Source organism: Piliocolobus tephrosceles, chromosome 9, assembly GCF_002776525.5.
Source record: "Piliocolobus tephrosceles isolate RC106 chromosome 9, ASM277652v3, whole genome shotgun sequence".
NCBI lineage: Eukaryota > Metazoa > Chordata > Mammalia > Primates > Cercopithecidae > Piliocolobus > Piliocolobus tephrosceles.
Window position 1 is genome coordinate 44,194,573 of NC_045442.1, and position 16,254 is coordinate 44,210,826.

General features: G+C 39.9%; 1 protein-coding gene across 1 annotated transcript in view; it reads left to right on the forward strand.

Moving 5' to 3' along the window:
• Window positions 1-16,254, forward strand: part of SLC16A12 (solute carrier family 16 member 12) — a 27,110-nt gene extending 10,856 nt beyond the window's left edge. The window contains exons 2-6 of the mRNA XM_023226248.1: window positions 5,180-5,283; window positions 7,791-7,934; window positions 9,877-10,456; window positions 12,977-13,236; window positions 15,963-16,254. Of these exons, the coding sequence (XP_023082016.1) occupies window positions 5,180-5,283; window positions 7,791-7,934; window positions 9,877-10,456; window positions 12,977-13,236; window positions 15,963-16,225 (1,351 nt within the window). The 3' untranslated portion in view covers window positions 16,226-16,254. The remainder of the gene's footprint in view (window positions 1-5,179; window positions 5,284-7,790; window positions 7,935-9,876; window positions 10,457-12,976; window positions 13,237-15,962) is intronic.

A 16,254-nucleotide genomic window follows, 5' to 3' on the forward strand; every position in this document is an offset into this window, starting at 1 on the left:
CTTGTAAATTGGATTCCTAGGTATTTTATTCTCTTTGAAGCAATTGTGAATGGGAGTTCACTCATGATTTGTCTGTTATTGGTGTATAGGAATGCTTGTGATTTTTGCACATTGATTTTGTATCCTGACACTTTGCTGAAGCTGCTTATCAGCTCTAGGAGCTTTTGGGCTGAGACAATGGGGTTTTCTAAATATACAATCATGTCCTCTGCAAACAGGGACAATTTGACTTCCTCTTTTCCTAATTGAATACCCTTTATTTCTTTCTCTTCCCTGATTGTCCTGGCCAGAAGTTCCAACACTATGTTGAATAGGAGTGGTGAGTGAGGACATCCCTGTCTCGTGGCAGTTTTCAAAGGGAATGCTTCCAGTTTTTGCCCATTCAGAATGATATTGGCTGTGGGTTTGTCATAAATAGCTCTTATTATTTTGAGATACGTTCCATAAATACTTAGTTTATTGTGAGTTTTTAGCACGAAGGGAATGTTGAATTTTGTTGAAGGCCTTTTCTGCATCTGTTGAGATAATCATGTGGTTTTTGTCTTTGGTTCTGTTTATATGATGGATTACATTTATTGATTTGTGTATATTGAACCAGTCTTGCATCCCAGGGATGAAGCCAACTTGTTCTTGGTGGATAAGTTTTTTGATGTGCTGCTGGATTCGGTTTGTCAGTATTTTATCGAGGATTTTTGCATCGATGTTCATCAGGGATATTGGTCTAAAATTCCCTTTTTTTGTTGTGTTTCTGCCAAGCTTTGGTATCAGAATGATGCTCACCTCATAAAATGAGTTAGGGAGGATTTCCTCTTTTTCTATTGATTGGAATAGTTTCAGTAGGAATGGTACCAGCTCCTCTTTGTACCTCTGATAGAATTCGGCTGTGAATTCATCTGGTCCTGGACTTTTTTTGGTTGGTAGGCTACTAATTATTGCCTCAATTTCAGAGCCTGTTATTGGTCTAGTCAGGGATCCAACTTCTTCCTGGTTTAGTCTTGAGAGTATGTGTCCATGAATTTATCCATTTCTTCTAGATTTTCTAGTTTATTTGCATAGAGGTATTTATAGTATTCTCTGATGGTAGTTTGTATTTCTGTGGGGTCTGTGGTGATTTCCTCTTTGTCATTTTTTATCATATCTATTTGTTTCTTCTCTCTTTTCTTCTTTATTAGTCTTGCTATTGGTCTATCTATTTGTTGATCTTTTCAAAAAACCAGCTCCTGGATTCATTGATTTTTTTGAGGGGTTTTTCTTGTCTCTGTCTCCTTCAGTTCTGCTCTGATTTTAGTTATTTCTTGCCTTCTGCTAGCTTTTGAATTTGTTTGCTCTTGCTTCTCTAGTTCTTTCAATTGTGATGTTAGGGTGTCAATTTTGATCTCTCCTGCTTTCTCTTATGGGCATTTAGTGCTATAAATTTCCCTCTACACACTGCTTTAAATGTGTCCCAGAGATTCTGGTGTGTTGTGTCTTTGTTCTCACTGGTTTCAAAGAACATCTTTATTTCTGCCTTCATTTTGTTATTTACCCAGTAGTCATTCAGGAGCAGGTTGTTCAGTTTCCATGTAGTTAGGCAGTTTTGAGTGAGTTTCTTAATCCTGAGTGCTAATTTGATTGCACTGTGGTCTGAGAGACAGTTTATTGTGATTTCTGTTCTTTTACATTTGCTGAGGAGTGGTTTACTTCCAACTATGTGGCCAATTTTGGAATAAGTGCAGTGTGGTGCTAAGGGTGGAGAGCTCTGTAGATGTCTATTAAGTCTGCTTGGTGCAGAGCTGAGTGCAAGTCCTGGATATCCTTATTAACCTTCTGTCTTGTTGATCTGTCTCATATTGACAGTGGGGTGTTAAAGTCTCCCATTATTATTGTGTGGGAGTCTAAGTCTCTTTGTAGGTCTCTAAGGACTTGCTTTATGAATCTGGGTGCTCCTGTATTGAGTGCATATATATTTAGGATAGTTAGCTCTTCTTGTTGAACTGATCCCTTTACCATTATGTATTGGCCTTCTTTGTGTCTTTTGATCTTTGTTGCTTTAAAGTCTGTTTTATCAGAGACTAGGATTGCAACCCCTTCCTTTTTTTTTTTTCTTTCCATTTGCTTGGTAGATCTTCTCCATCCCTTTATTGTGAGCCTGCATGTGTCTCTGCACGTGAGATGGGTGTCCTGAATACAACACTCTGATGACTCCTGAGTCTTTATCCAGTGGGCCAGTCTGTCTTTTAATTGGGACATTTAGCCCATTTACATTTAAGGTTAATATTGTTATGTGTGAATTTGATCCTATCATTATGATGTTAGCTGGTTAGTTTGCCCATTAGTTGATGCAGTTCCTTCCTAGCATCGATGGTCTTTACAATTTGGCATGTTTTGGCAGTGGCTGGTACCGATTGTTCCTTTCCATGTTTAGTGCTTCCTTCAAGAGCTCTTGTAGGGCAGGCCTGGTGGTGACAAAATCTCTCACCTTTTGCTTGTCTGTGAAAGATTTTATTTCTCCTTCACTTATGAAGCTTAGTTTGGCTGGATATGAAATTCTAGATTGGAAATTCTTTTCTTTAAGAATGTTGAATATTGGCCCCCAATCTCTTCTGACTTGCAGGGTTTCTGCCAAGAGATCCATGTTAGTCTGATGGGCTTCCCTTTGTGGATAACCCGACCTTTCTCTCTGGCTGCCCTTAGCATTTTTTCCTTCATTTCAACCTTGGTGAATCTGACAATTAGGTTTCTTGGGGTTGCTCTTCTTGAGGAGTATCTTTGTGGTGTTCTCTGTATTTCCTGAACATAAATGTTGGCCTGCCTTGCTAGCTTGGGGAAGTTCTCCTGGATAATATCCTGAAGAGTGTTTTCCAGCTTAGTTCCATTCTCCCCGTCACTTTGAGGGCCACCAATCAAACGTAGATTTGGTCTTTTCACATAGTCCCAAATTTCTTGGAGGCTTTGTTCGTTTCTTTTTACTCTTTTTTCTCTAAACTTCTCTTCTCGTTTCATTTCATTAATTTGATCTTCAATCGCTGATACCCTTTCTTCCACTTGATGAAATCAGCTACTGAAGCTTGTGCATACGTCACATAGTTCTCATGCCATGGTTTTCAGCTCCATCAGGCCATTTAAGGTCTTCTCTATGCTGTTTATTCTAGTTAGCCATTCGTCTCATCTTTTTTCAAGGTTTTTAGCTTCCTTGCAGTGGGTTTGAACATCCTCCTTTAGCTTGTAGAAGTTCGTTATTACTGAAGCCTACTTCTGTCAACTCGTCAAAGTCATTCTCCATCCAGCTTTGTTCCATTGCTGATGAGAAGCTGTGATCCTTTGGAGGAGAAGAAGTGCTCTGGTTTTTCAAATTTTCAGCTTTTCTTCTCTGGTTTCTGCCCATCTTTGCGGTTTTATCTACCTTTGGTCTTTGATGATGGTGACCTACAGATGGGGTTTTGGTGTGGATGTCCTTTTTGTTTATGTTGATGCTATTCCTTTTGGTTTGTTAGTTTTCCTTCTAATAGTCAGGTTCCTCAGCTGCAGGTCTGTTGGAGTTTGCTGGAGGTCCACTCCAGACCCTGTTTGCCTGGGTATCACCAGCAGAGGCTGCAGAACAGCAAATATTGCAGAACAGCAAATATTGCTGCCTGATCCTTCCTCTGGAAGCTTCGTCTGAGAGGGGCTTCCGGCTGTATGAGGTGTCAGTTGGCCCATACTGGGAGGTGTCTCCCAGTTAGGCTACACGGGGGTCAGGGACCCACTTAAGGAAACAGTCTGTCCATTCTCAGAGCTCAAACACTGTGCTGGGAGAATCACTGCTCTCTTCAGAGCTGTAAGACAGGGACATTTAAGTCTGCATAAATTTCTGCTCCCTTTTGTTCAGCTATGCCCTGCCCCCAGAAGTGGAGTCTATAGAGGCAGGCAGGCCTTATTGAGCTGCAGTGGGCTCCACCCAGTTTGAGCTTCCCAGCCACTTTGTTTACCTACTCAAGCCTCAGCAATGGCAGACGCCCCTCCCCCAGCCAGGCTGCAGTCTCGCAGTCTGATCTTGGACTCCCGCACTAGCAGGGAGCAAGGCTCCATGGGCGTGGGACCTTCTGAGTTAGGCATGGGATATAATCTCCTGGTGTGCTGTTTGCTAAGACCATTGGAAAAGCCTAGTATTTAGGTGGCAGTGTCCCAGTTTTCCTGGTACAGTCTGTCACGGCTTCCTTTGCCTAGGAAAGGGAAATCCCCTGACCCCTTGTGCTTCCTGGGTGAAGCAGTGCCCCACCCTATTCAGCTCATCCTCCATGGGCTACACCCACTGTCCAACCAGTCCCAGTGAGATGAACCAGGTACCTCAGTTGGAAATGCAGAAATCACCCATCTCCTGCATCAATCATGCTGGGAGCTGCAGACCAGAGCTGTTCCTATTTGGCCATCCAGGAAATTTTCTATTTACATAGACTGTTTTTACAAAAATAAGTTCTTACTGTATGAACTGTTTGGTAACTAACTTATTTTTTACTTAACACTATATTGCAAATTTATTTCCAAATCAATACATACAGATCAACATCATCATTTTTAAGACATACTATTTTATTTTATTGATATGCCATAATTTATTTAACCAGTCCTTTATTGATGAACAGTTACATTGGTTATGATATTTGACTTGTCTCCAGAATATATCCTCTTATATATCTATTATTATTATATCCCTCAGAATTTATCATTTTATATACATATATATAATTTTATAGACTAAACTAGTTCTCCAGAATAAATCCTTTTATCTATCTATCTATCTATCATCAATATCACCTGATTATTTCCTTTATATAAATCCTAGAAGTGACAATGCTGGTGATATGTAATTCTTTATTGTCAAATCTTAATTTGTATAATAACCTCTTAGAAGAAGTTAGCAAAATACAAAAACAAATAAGAATCCATGTTCTTGACCTGCTTTTGTTTCCATAAAACCTTCCTTAGAGTAGTGGTCTTCACATCTTCTTGGCTTTAGTATAGCCCATGTGGTGGTTGAACACTTATTCTTCTTGTTCTCCAGCATGGCCCAAATGGTCAACTTCTGATTTCCCACTTATTATAGTCTAGCAATTAAAACCCTTGGAGACAGGACCAGCTAATTGAACCAGGCATTTTAAGTTCTGCCTCAAATGCGTGCTCATTCACTTTTTGTATAAAATGCCTGCATTGTATTTTTCAGATGTATCTCAATTTTTTTTGTGGAGTTCCAGACATACTTCACTCAGGATTATGCACAAACGGCATGGATCCATTCCATTGTAGATTGCGTAACCATGCTGTGTGGTGAGTATCACTTGCTAGGATAGGGAATTACTGGCCATTGTTGAACTGCATATGACAATGACGTTCCACTGACTTTGATTACCAGTTTTTCCAAGTAGAAGGGCTATGTTAAAAACTGGCCAGGACTGTATAATATAAAGAAAAGATCAATCCTACCTTCAGCCAAAGCCAACCAGACTTGCTCTTGTAATTAATGGTCTTGGCTGATGTCAGGTAGAACAGTTAGATAATACACTCAAAAGAACACATAAGATTTGGTTCTTCCATATAGAGATAGGATGCTGAACATTCTAGAACCTGTACTGATTTTGGAAGCAATTTACAGTATATGCTTGGCTTCTCTCTTCCAAATGCTATGGCCTTCTCATTCTCCAGTTATGTAAATGGTTATCGATAGTACCATGAGGTATTTCTATACAGTAATGAGTGCCAACAGTGTTGTATCACATCTCAAGTCTTGGATTGCATTCTGTTCCTTTCCCAAGGACTTGACATTTGGCTCATGGATTTCATTTTTATCATGTGTAAATCTTCATGCTTAGAGAAGTATTGGGGAAGGATAGGATTATGTCGTCATGAGATAAACATATTCATTATGGGTGTAATTTCATTCAAGAAACTCCAAACGTGTTATATAAGGTATGTAGGGTGTTCTAGAAATGTATGGAATTAACATTCCATCTGTGTAGTAGAGGACAACAGACCTGGCATTTGTTTAAAATAAATTTCACACTCACATTATTAAATCGATGTCTTAGAGAGTTTCTAAGATTAAATCAAATTGTTTGTAGCTTAGACCCACTTAATCCATTCATTTAAATGAGTTCTGAGTATTTTAGGAAATGTTCATCTCTTCAAGCCATGTCTTAGTGGCAAAAGGGAAATAATACCTGTATTCAGTAATTCATAGTACCACTTTATTCCATTCTAGGTACTGACTCATATTTCTTTTTGGAAAAAAATACACATACTCAGGAATCAGTTAAATTGTAACTGAAATGTATAACATTTGATTAGTTGGGGGGAAGCTGAGAGCAGTTGTAAGACTAAAAGCAGATTTCATGAGAAGGCTAAATCAACTCTACTCTTTCAACTAATAAGAAGGTCTTAAGGGATCAAAAAATCATATATTTGAGTTTTAGAGCCTGTCTTTTTTTTTTACAACCACTTGATTTTCGGGGTCTCATTATTAGTCACAGCATTTGCATCAGCACACCAAAGAAGCTCATGTTTGTCTTCTCAGAGGATAAAGGTGACTCATTTCCCTCATTTCTATCTTTTGGAGGATATTCATAATCTCCCGAATAGGGGGAAATGACCTTAGGTGACCAATATGGTCCCAATGACTGTGTGAAGCTTTGAGTAGGGTTATGTCAGAAGCAACATATTTAAATTCTATGCAAGATCAAGAGGCCTGTTGTAAGCAATTACCATATACCCACCTCCTCACCTTGTAACATAATATTAGAACATTAAAGTTCAGAGTATGGATGAGAGTCTGCAGAATCACATGTGGAATACCCACTGGGAACAGATCTGCTCTGTGGTGAACAGAGAAGCTACCAGTTGAGTTGGCCCCCAGTTTCAGTCTGATCGATATGAAAATGATCATACTCTTCAGACACTTAGAAAATCAGCTCTTCTGATCTTGCTACTAAGAGTTACTGATGTCAGCATGAATTTTTCCTTAGAAGGAAACTCACATGCCTTCCTCACCCATCACTCCTGCCATTAGTCAGAGACACCCAAAGAGTAAGGGGCGGAAATAACCTCACAATCAGTGTTAGGTGCTCTTGTTGGTGACCTTGGGCCATGCCATATACCCCTGAACTTCAGTTCCTTTTTGGCGTCTTCTGGCTTTACTTAATGTTCTGTGAGCCTTGAGGTCAACATAATTCTGATACACTGACTGGTAAGCCACAAATCAAGTGAGACCAACCAGAATGTCACCATGTGCATGAAGCATTTTTCTTAGATTTTCTGGGCTTTGATATCTCAACTACAGGGCCTGCTGAAGCCTGAAAACAGGGCCAGATTGTGGAATTTGTCTATGATCTCTCTCCCTGGTCTTTTACTGCGTAACACTGCTGGTCACGTGGTGTTATCCACTTTCTTTCTCCACCAATTAATTGTCACCATTATTGCTAATGATATATGATCAACACTGTGGTAAGCATCCCTGTGCAAGTGACATGTAATTTAGAGAAAGTTGATCCACTGTTTAAAAAGCACCCTACAGTCCTGCCAGTATGACTATAATAGAATGAAGAGGAATGAGCCTTGACATGCAGGTCAGGAGATTGAGTTCTATTCCAGCCCTGCTGCTTATTGTCTGTGGGACCGTGGACAATCACTTCCTTTCTCTGGGCCTCAGTTTGCAAAGCTGCAGAATTAATAGGGTGGGCCCAATGCTTTAAAGGTTCTCTGCTCTGTCAATGCCACATCACAGCCGTTTCACAGTGCCCTCAAGGCCTTTCTGTTGAACCTATTTCTTATTGTTTTTGAAGCTCCACTTGGGAGTGTTGTCAGTAACCATTTATCCTGTCAAGTGGGAATCATGCTGGGTGGCTTGCTTGCATCTACCGGACTCATCCTGAGCTCATTTGCCACGAGTCTGAAGCATCTCTACCTCACCCTGGGAGTTCTTACAGGTAAGGGCACTTTGTACCACCTGTCTCACCCCACTCCACCCAGGGGGTTCCAAGCACATCAACAGAGAAGTAATTCATAAAATATTCATTTTGTTAGATGTATAATTTAGTTGACCTAGCTTATGTTTACCTACCTAGCAGTTAAACAGAGCTGGAAATGAGATTATATTACCCTAATGAAAATGAATCTCCACTTTAATTCAGCCAGATGGTAAAAGCACCTGCAGCTTTCTCTTCGGAATTAGTGTATGGCTGAGATTCTGTACTCAGAAGAAACAAGATATTACCCAGGGCAACATGAATCTTCAAAAGTGGTCATTCTTCCAACCATTGCCAAGACATTAAAATACTATTGACAGTCAATCTGAGTTGCTCCTGCTTTATAATGAATACTCCCAATAAATGAGAGTTTCTAATTTTAAAAAAGCCCTTTATTGTGAAGATTCTTATATTATGCATTCTTTCTCAATGCTATGAAAGTATCACTTTAGCAAATTATAATAAATCCCATGGGAAAAAAGCATTATGTACATTCAATAAATCACACAGAGACGGCATAGGATCAAGATGAGTTGGCTGCGGGACTGCAGTAGGAGTTTGCTCATCACTCAAAGGGGTGTGGAGAGTAGCGCCAACTCCTGTCTGGGCATTGTGCCATTGGTGTGGCGTGAATAAGGTCAATAAAGGATGTAACCTCATAGTGAGGCTATAAATTTGGCTATGTTAGCTAAAGAAGGTACATCCACCCCTAATAACCCAAAGAGCCTGACTGCTGCTGTGGTGACCAGTGGATCCCAGTTTACCAGGCACTGTCCTGGTTTTAACACTGAAAGTCCCACATCCAGAAACCCCTGAGTCCAGGCAACTCTGGGTTGCTGGCTACCCTACACTGCAGATGAAAGCAGGAGCTTCAGAAGCTGATTTTCTTTTTCCTTCTCTGATATTCTAGTTGCCATAAAATCCAGGCTCAAAGCCCCTCAGATTTTCTTTACTTAAAAAGTCATAGAAGTTGATCTTTTTTTTTTTTTTTTTTTTTTTTTTTTTTTTTTAGATAGGATCTATCTGACTCTGTCCTCAGGCTGGAGTGCTGTGGCACAATCTCAGCTGCAACCTTTGTCTCCTGGGCTCAAGCCATCCTCCCCCTTCAGCCTCCTGAGTAGCTGAGACTACAGGCGCATGCCACCACACCTGGCTAATTTTTTTTTTTTTTTTTTTCCCAGAGATGGGGTTTTGCCATATTGCTCAGGCTAGTCTCAAACTCCTGAGCTCAAGTGATCTGCCTGCCTCGGCCTCCCACAGCACCGGGATTACAGGCATAAGCCACTGCACCCAGCCCAAAAGTTGAAGGTCTCTAGAAAGCTTTCTAGAGTGTCAACATTTGTCTGCTGACCTTAAGAGATATTTTCACATGGGTGAAAATATACATTGCTATGCTCACATATAAAACTGGCATAATGTTTCCCAACTATGTAAAATTACCCTGGAATTTTCATAGTTGTATATGCTATTTGAATCCAAATTCCAGCGTGGTACAGATTGTCAGTGTTGTGTCTTCATAGGCAGTGAAGAGTTTAGGCAATTGTCTGGATTATTTAAGTTAAAAAATGGAGGAGGTGATGAGTTTCTTTGGTTGACATTATCCAGATTTTCTAGTGAATTCCAATATAGTTCATATAATGATTTTTATGTTCTTCATTTAACTTTGTTTATGAAGTCACATTTCCTTAAGGGTGTTCTCCCTAAGAAGAAAGTCATGTATGTTCTACATTTGCCAAATTGTGAATGACTGGTGAGGGGAGACTCATTTTAAGCTTGGTGTAAAAAGCAGCTTTAAAAACATTTAATGAGCGGTCAGATTCTCTTGAATATAAATCATTGTATTCTGAGATATCGTTGGCTGTTTATGGTACATCAGCACTCATAGAGTTCTCTTTATCCTCAGGTCTGGGATTTGCACTTTGTTACTCTCCAGCTATTGCCATGGTTGGCAAGTACTTCAGCAGACGGAAAGCCCTTGCTTATGGTATTGCCATGTCAGGAAGTGGCATTGGCACCTTCATCCTGGCTCCTGTGGTTCAGCTCCTTATTGAACAGTTTTCCTGGCGGGGAGCCTTACTCATTCTTGGGGGCTTTGTCTTGAATCTCTGTGTTTGTGGTGCCTTGATGAGGCCAATTACTCTTAAAGAGGATCACGCAACTCCAGAGCAGAACCATGTCTGTAGAACTCAGAAAGAAGACTTTAAGCGGGTGTCTCCCTATTCATCTTTGACCAAAGAATGGGCACAGACTTGCCTCTGTTGTTGTTTGCAGCAAGAGTACAGTTTTTTACTGATGTCGGACTTTGTTGTGTTAGCCATCTCCGTTCTGTTTATGGCTTATGGCTGCAGCCCTCTCTTTGTGTACTTGGTGCCTTATGCTTTGAGTGTTGGAGTGAGTCATCAGCAAGCTGCTTTTCTTATGTCCATTCTTGGAGTGATTGACATTATTGGCAATATTACATTTGGATGGCTGACCGACAGAAGGTAACATTCATGAAACCACAATTGGTTCCTCACCAGGGGACTTTAAGCCTTGAGTTTCTTCTCAGCCCCTTACCCTGTGGAATACCTAGGTCTGAATAATGTTAATAAGTTTGCAGTATCTGAAGACATCTCCCTTTCTGGTTCTTCTAGATCAGAGGTTGGCAAAATTTTCTGTAAAGGGACAGATAGTAAACATTTTTGGCTTTGTAGGCCAAGTGTTCATCACAACTACCCAACTCTGCTATTATAGTACAAAACAGCCACAGACAATATGTAAACAAAAGAGTGGCTATGTTCCAATAAGACTTTATGCACACTGAAATGTGAATTTCTCTTATAATTTTCATGTGTCACAAAATATTGTTCTTTTGATTTTTTCCAACCATTTTTAAACGGAAAAACCATTCTTAGTTCACAGGTAGTACAAAAAGAGGTCGTGGGCCAGATGTGTCTAAATTGCAGAAGCCTAGGGTAACTACAGGTTCTGGTGGTAGATTTAATTCCATCCCAAGACGAGTCAGTCCTCAAGCAAGACAACTTCTGGCTGGGTGTGGTGGTGTTAGTTTATTTTGAACCACTCCTGACTGGCAATGGAAAAAGGAGCAGAATCCAATTCAGTCAGGAGGGCCAGGTGCAATGATAACACATTATCTGTAGCCACATATTTATGTTTGACAATGCAAATTGCAAATAATTTCCTTGTGATTGTAGGCTTAGAAACCAAAGTTATAAGAAATCTATGAAGTAATTTCTTTAGCAAATGCTCATCTGTTTGGACTGAAGAGTGCAGGCTACTTATATTCTCCTAAATGGCGAACGATTCACACTTGAGATGTGACCTGCAGAGCTAATACCATCATGTAGCTTCTCACAATTTATGTTTTTGGTAATTAATCAGGATCCAACTGCCATTCTCCAGTGTTATGAATATGATATTTAGTATTAATTGGACATTTGTAATGGTTAAAGAAGAAGGAGAAGAGCAAAGAGTACCTATTTTCACAATCAAATAACTAGCAAGAAGCAGCCAGGTATAGGTCTAATGGAGGCATCTCTAGTCTGAGGCATACTAGACCTAAGTTCTTGCACTGGCTCTACTCCTTATTAACCCTGTAACCTACAGAAAGTCACCTAATCCTCAGATCCACAACGATCTCTCTCTGTAAAATGAGCCAGTGCAATATTTGCCTGTTGACCTTATTACTATTTTGTGAGGTTCAAATGAGGCTGTGAGTAGAAAAATGTTTGTAAAGCATAAGCTGTTGGAACTGACATTATACAGAGTCTTTGAAATAATTGATATCATAGATGGGTTTGGAGTTATCGGGAAAATTAATGGGAATACCACTAAGACTTTATCTTAGTCCAAGACCTCCATCATCTCTGGCAAATCATTTTAATGTCTTTGTATTACAGTTTCCCCTTTGTGTAACCACTTGGGTTATTGAGTATTTATATACCAATGGATAACATATCTGAAAGCATCTAATAAGGTAGACTGCTAGGAAAATAACCCTCCTGACCCTTTACATCAAGCTTGTCCAACCTGCAGCCCATGGGCTGCCTGCACCCTGGGATGGCTTTGAATGTGGTCCAACACAAATTTGTAAACTTTCTTACAACATTTTGAGATCTATGCACACACTTTTTCTCTTTCTTTCTTTCTTCCTTTCTTTCTTTCTTCCTTTCCTTTCGTTTCGTTTCGTTTCCTTTCCTTTCCTTTCCTCTTTCCTTTCTTTCTTTTTTTTCATCAGCTATCATTAGTGTTAGTTTATTTTATGTGTGGCCCAAGACAATTATTCTTCTTCCATTGTGGCCCAGGGAAGCCAAAAGATTGGAGACCCCTGCTCTACATTTTATTTCACGACTACTTTCAGAGTAACCCTGTGAGATAAGTAACCTTTCCATTTTATAGGTAAAGAAATTGAGTTAGGCAGGCAGTGGGTGGCAGAAATAGTTTTAATATTCTACCTTTCTAATTTTGAAGCATATATTCTTTTTTTTTTTTTTTTTTTTTTTTTTTTGAGACGGAGTCTCGTTCTGTCGCCCAGGCTGGAGTGCAGTGGCCGGATCTCAGCTCACTGCAAGCTCCGCCTCCTGGGTTTACGCCATTCTCCTGCCTCAGCCTCCCGAGTAGCTGGGACTACAGGCGCCCGCCACCTCGCCCGGCTAGTTTTTTTGTATTTTTTTTAGTAGAGACGGGGTTTCACTGTGTTAGCCAGGATGGTCTCGATCTCCTGACCTCGTGATCCGCCCGCCTCGGCCTCCCAAAGTGCTGGGATTACAGGCTTGAGCCACCGCACCCGGCCGAAGCATATATTCTTTCTACCACACCATGCTTACTGGGGAGATGAATTCTTGCATTTGCAAAAAGGAAAGATAGGAAGACAACACAGATAACACAATGGGAAAGCCATCTCTGTAAATAACTGCAGTGCTTACTGCTGCATAGCCGTGGCTCTAAAGCTCTTTTACAGAATGTGTACATCCTGCACTCATTCTTGTTCTTCATATCAACAGGTGTCTGAAGAATTACCAGTATGTTTGCTACCTCTTTGCTGTGGGAATGGATGGGCTCTGCTATCTCTGCCTCCCAATGCTTCAAAGTCTCCCTCTGCTCGTGCCTTTCTCTTGTACCTTTGGCTACTTTGATGGTGCCTACGTGACTTTGATCCCAGTAGTGACCACAGAGATAGTGGGGACCACCTCCTTGTCATCAGCGCTTGGTGTGGTATACTTCCTTCACGCAGTGCCGTACTTGGTGAGCCCACCCATCGCAGGTAAGTTTCCAGAGAGAAACCCCAACTACCTTTTCTCTTTGGCATATTGATGTGAAAACAGCAAACTCACATGCAGTCAATGAGAAGGATTATCAAGAGAGTTGGGGAAGAGTGAAAGAGAAAAGGAACATATGAGCCCCTAAAACTATCTTGGTCCCACCTACATCTTTGTTTTATAATCTTCTTCCAACCAAGTAAGAACCTTAGCCTACCTGGAAAGAGTAAGTCCCAAATTAGGGTCTTGATTCCTTTCCATATTAATGATGGGAGCAGGGGGATGGAGCAGTTGTTTAGCTTTATAAATAAGTAGGGCGCATTCAGAGGGAAGTCTCAGGGGAGAACAGGATTCCAACAGGGGGCAGTGGGTGATGAGGCTGAAATTATAAATGCCAGTGTCATGGTGGAGTGTTTTGGGTGCCTGACAAAGGAACTGGGCTCTATTCTTCAGAGACTATGGATAGTATTAAAGTTTTTATGTAAAAGGATAATATGGTAAAGTGTATATGTTAGAAAATGTGATCTAGCAATTGATCTAGTAACTTAAGAGAAAGGTCGCTAAGATTCCATTCTAATAGTTTAGGAGGCAGCTGATAAAGGCCTGAGCTAGGGCTGCTGCAGCAGAAATAAAGATGAGCTCTGGGGGCAAGGAGGAAGTTTTCAAAACAAAATTCAGCAGAATTTAGCATACAGAGGTGAATGAGAGATATAAGTCAAGGATGACTTAGAAAATAATGTCATGGTTGAGAAAATAAAGAAATTAGAGAAAGTGGCTTTGCCTGAAAAATAATGAATATGGTTTTTAGATACGTTGAGATTTCTGAAATATACAGGTAGAAATGCTCAATAGAGCTGTTTAAAGATGAAATATGAGCTTTAATGGATGGCCTGATTATATATAGATTTGGGAGTCATCATATAAAGCACCCAGAATGTTTTACAAACTCTAAAATGCTATAGAGTGAAGCATGATTGAACAAATAATTTGACAAATATTTATTGTATGCATTAAACAAGTAATTCAACAAGTATATATTGCCTGTGTAACTAGCATTGTGTTTACCATGCTGGAGAGACAGGAGTAAACAGGTCGGAACCTGTTTCTCCTTCCTAAGGCGTGTGGTCTACATTTTATTTCACGTGCATCAGAGTCTCCTAGGGACCTTATCAAAAATGCAGATTCCTTGACACTCCCACCTTGATCTGAATGTTGAGGATGAGTTCCAGAAATCTACATTTTCAACCAGCTTTGTTGTGATGCTCATGCACGGTTAATATTGAGAATTACTGTTCCATATTATTATCTGCCTAAATTAAAACTGAGAGAGTGAACAAGGTCTCTGAAGACAGGCAAAAGAGAAATAACCCAAAACTTTGCCTAGAAAGAAGGCAGGAATTTTTTTGAGGAAGACAGGGTTTCTGCTATTAGCTATTATTGTGAATAGACAGTTTCAGGCTATTTCCAAATCCAGCAATTGGGATGGAATAAAAACAGCAAACTAGGGGAAATTGTGGCCACTTGAGTGGTGCAGATGAAAAAAATCCTGTTCAGTTTAAACTCCATGATGATCTTTATGTTTAATGCTCCATTTTTGAAAACTGCCCCCAAAATGTTCCCACGTCCTCCCTCCATAGCCTATTTTAGTGCTCACCAACCTTTAGAAACAGTGTCGTTCTATCAGAGGTCACAGGACACAAATGAAATTGGGATTCATGAATCGTTTTTTCAGTTCGTGGCCTTCATTGGCAAATCAGACATGATACTCATTACTGGGAATTCGAGGATTAATTCTTACTGTATCGTTTTCTTACTTATTTATCTTTCAAATAACAACTCTCTACTCGGTCTTTTTTGTTTGGTGCTATAGAAATGCCCAAGTAAATCAAACAATAACTAAAATATCTGAGAGCAGTTTAAATTCAGGAAATTTTGTGGGACTTATAATAACTTCTACATGCCATTTTCAACTAATGGATTTGAAGTGAGTAAAGAAGAAATCATATACTTCTCTGGTGGGTTTTCTTGGCAGATAAGAAAGTTTGAAGGAATTTTAAAAAAACCTTTGTTAATTATAAAATAATTGCCTGATGAAGTATAATGTTACCCCACTGGTTTTCTGTCATCGTGGCCCCTATTTTGCATATCATGTGCCCGGTTTTCCTCAAAATGTAGAGCTGAGATAGATATTGAGATTAATTTGTTGCAACAAGAGATAAAGAAAAAAAAGCTAGTTTGCATTTGCAAATTCTAAAATGGCCCAAAGTTCTGATTTTTCAAACTGGATGGAGTATAATGACTGAATCCAGTTGAAAATGTGATACTGCTTTGAAGCATGTCATGTTACTCAAAATAGTGTATGGGTGCTGTGAATACTACTAGCATTTTTTACAAATACGTTTTTTTAACACCCTAGGTGAATTATTCCAACTTGAGTAATTTAAATGATGCTATTTTTATCTTTTTACCAGATTTCACGGGGTTAATAATAACTAATATTTACGTTGTGACTACTAAGTACATGATGCTCTTCCAAGCACTTCACATAACAACAATCAATTCACTCTAGAAGTTTTCCTGGAAAACAGAATGTGTTTTTCAGTTGCTGCACAAAATTACAATTGGTGGTGCTATTGATCTATTATTATCCTTACAAAGTATCAGAATTTGAGAGTGGGTAAGGAATTGAATTTTCAACTTAACAATATAATTTTGCTGTTGTTTGTTACAGGATGGCTGGTAGATACCACCGGCAGCTACACTGCAGCATTCCTCCTCTGTGGATTTTCAATGATATTTAGTTCTGTGTTGCTTGGCTTTGGTAGACTTGTAAAGAGAATGAGAAAAACCCAGCTGCAGTTCATTGCCAAAGAATCCGATCCCAAGCTGCAGCTATGGACCAATGGATCAGCGGCTTATTCTGTGGAGAGAGAATTAGATCAGAAACATGCGGAGCCTGTGGCTACAGCAGTGCCCGGCTACAGCCTCACATGACCAATGGCCTTGAGCCCCAGAATCTTCAG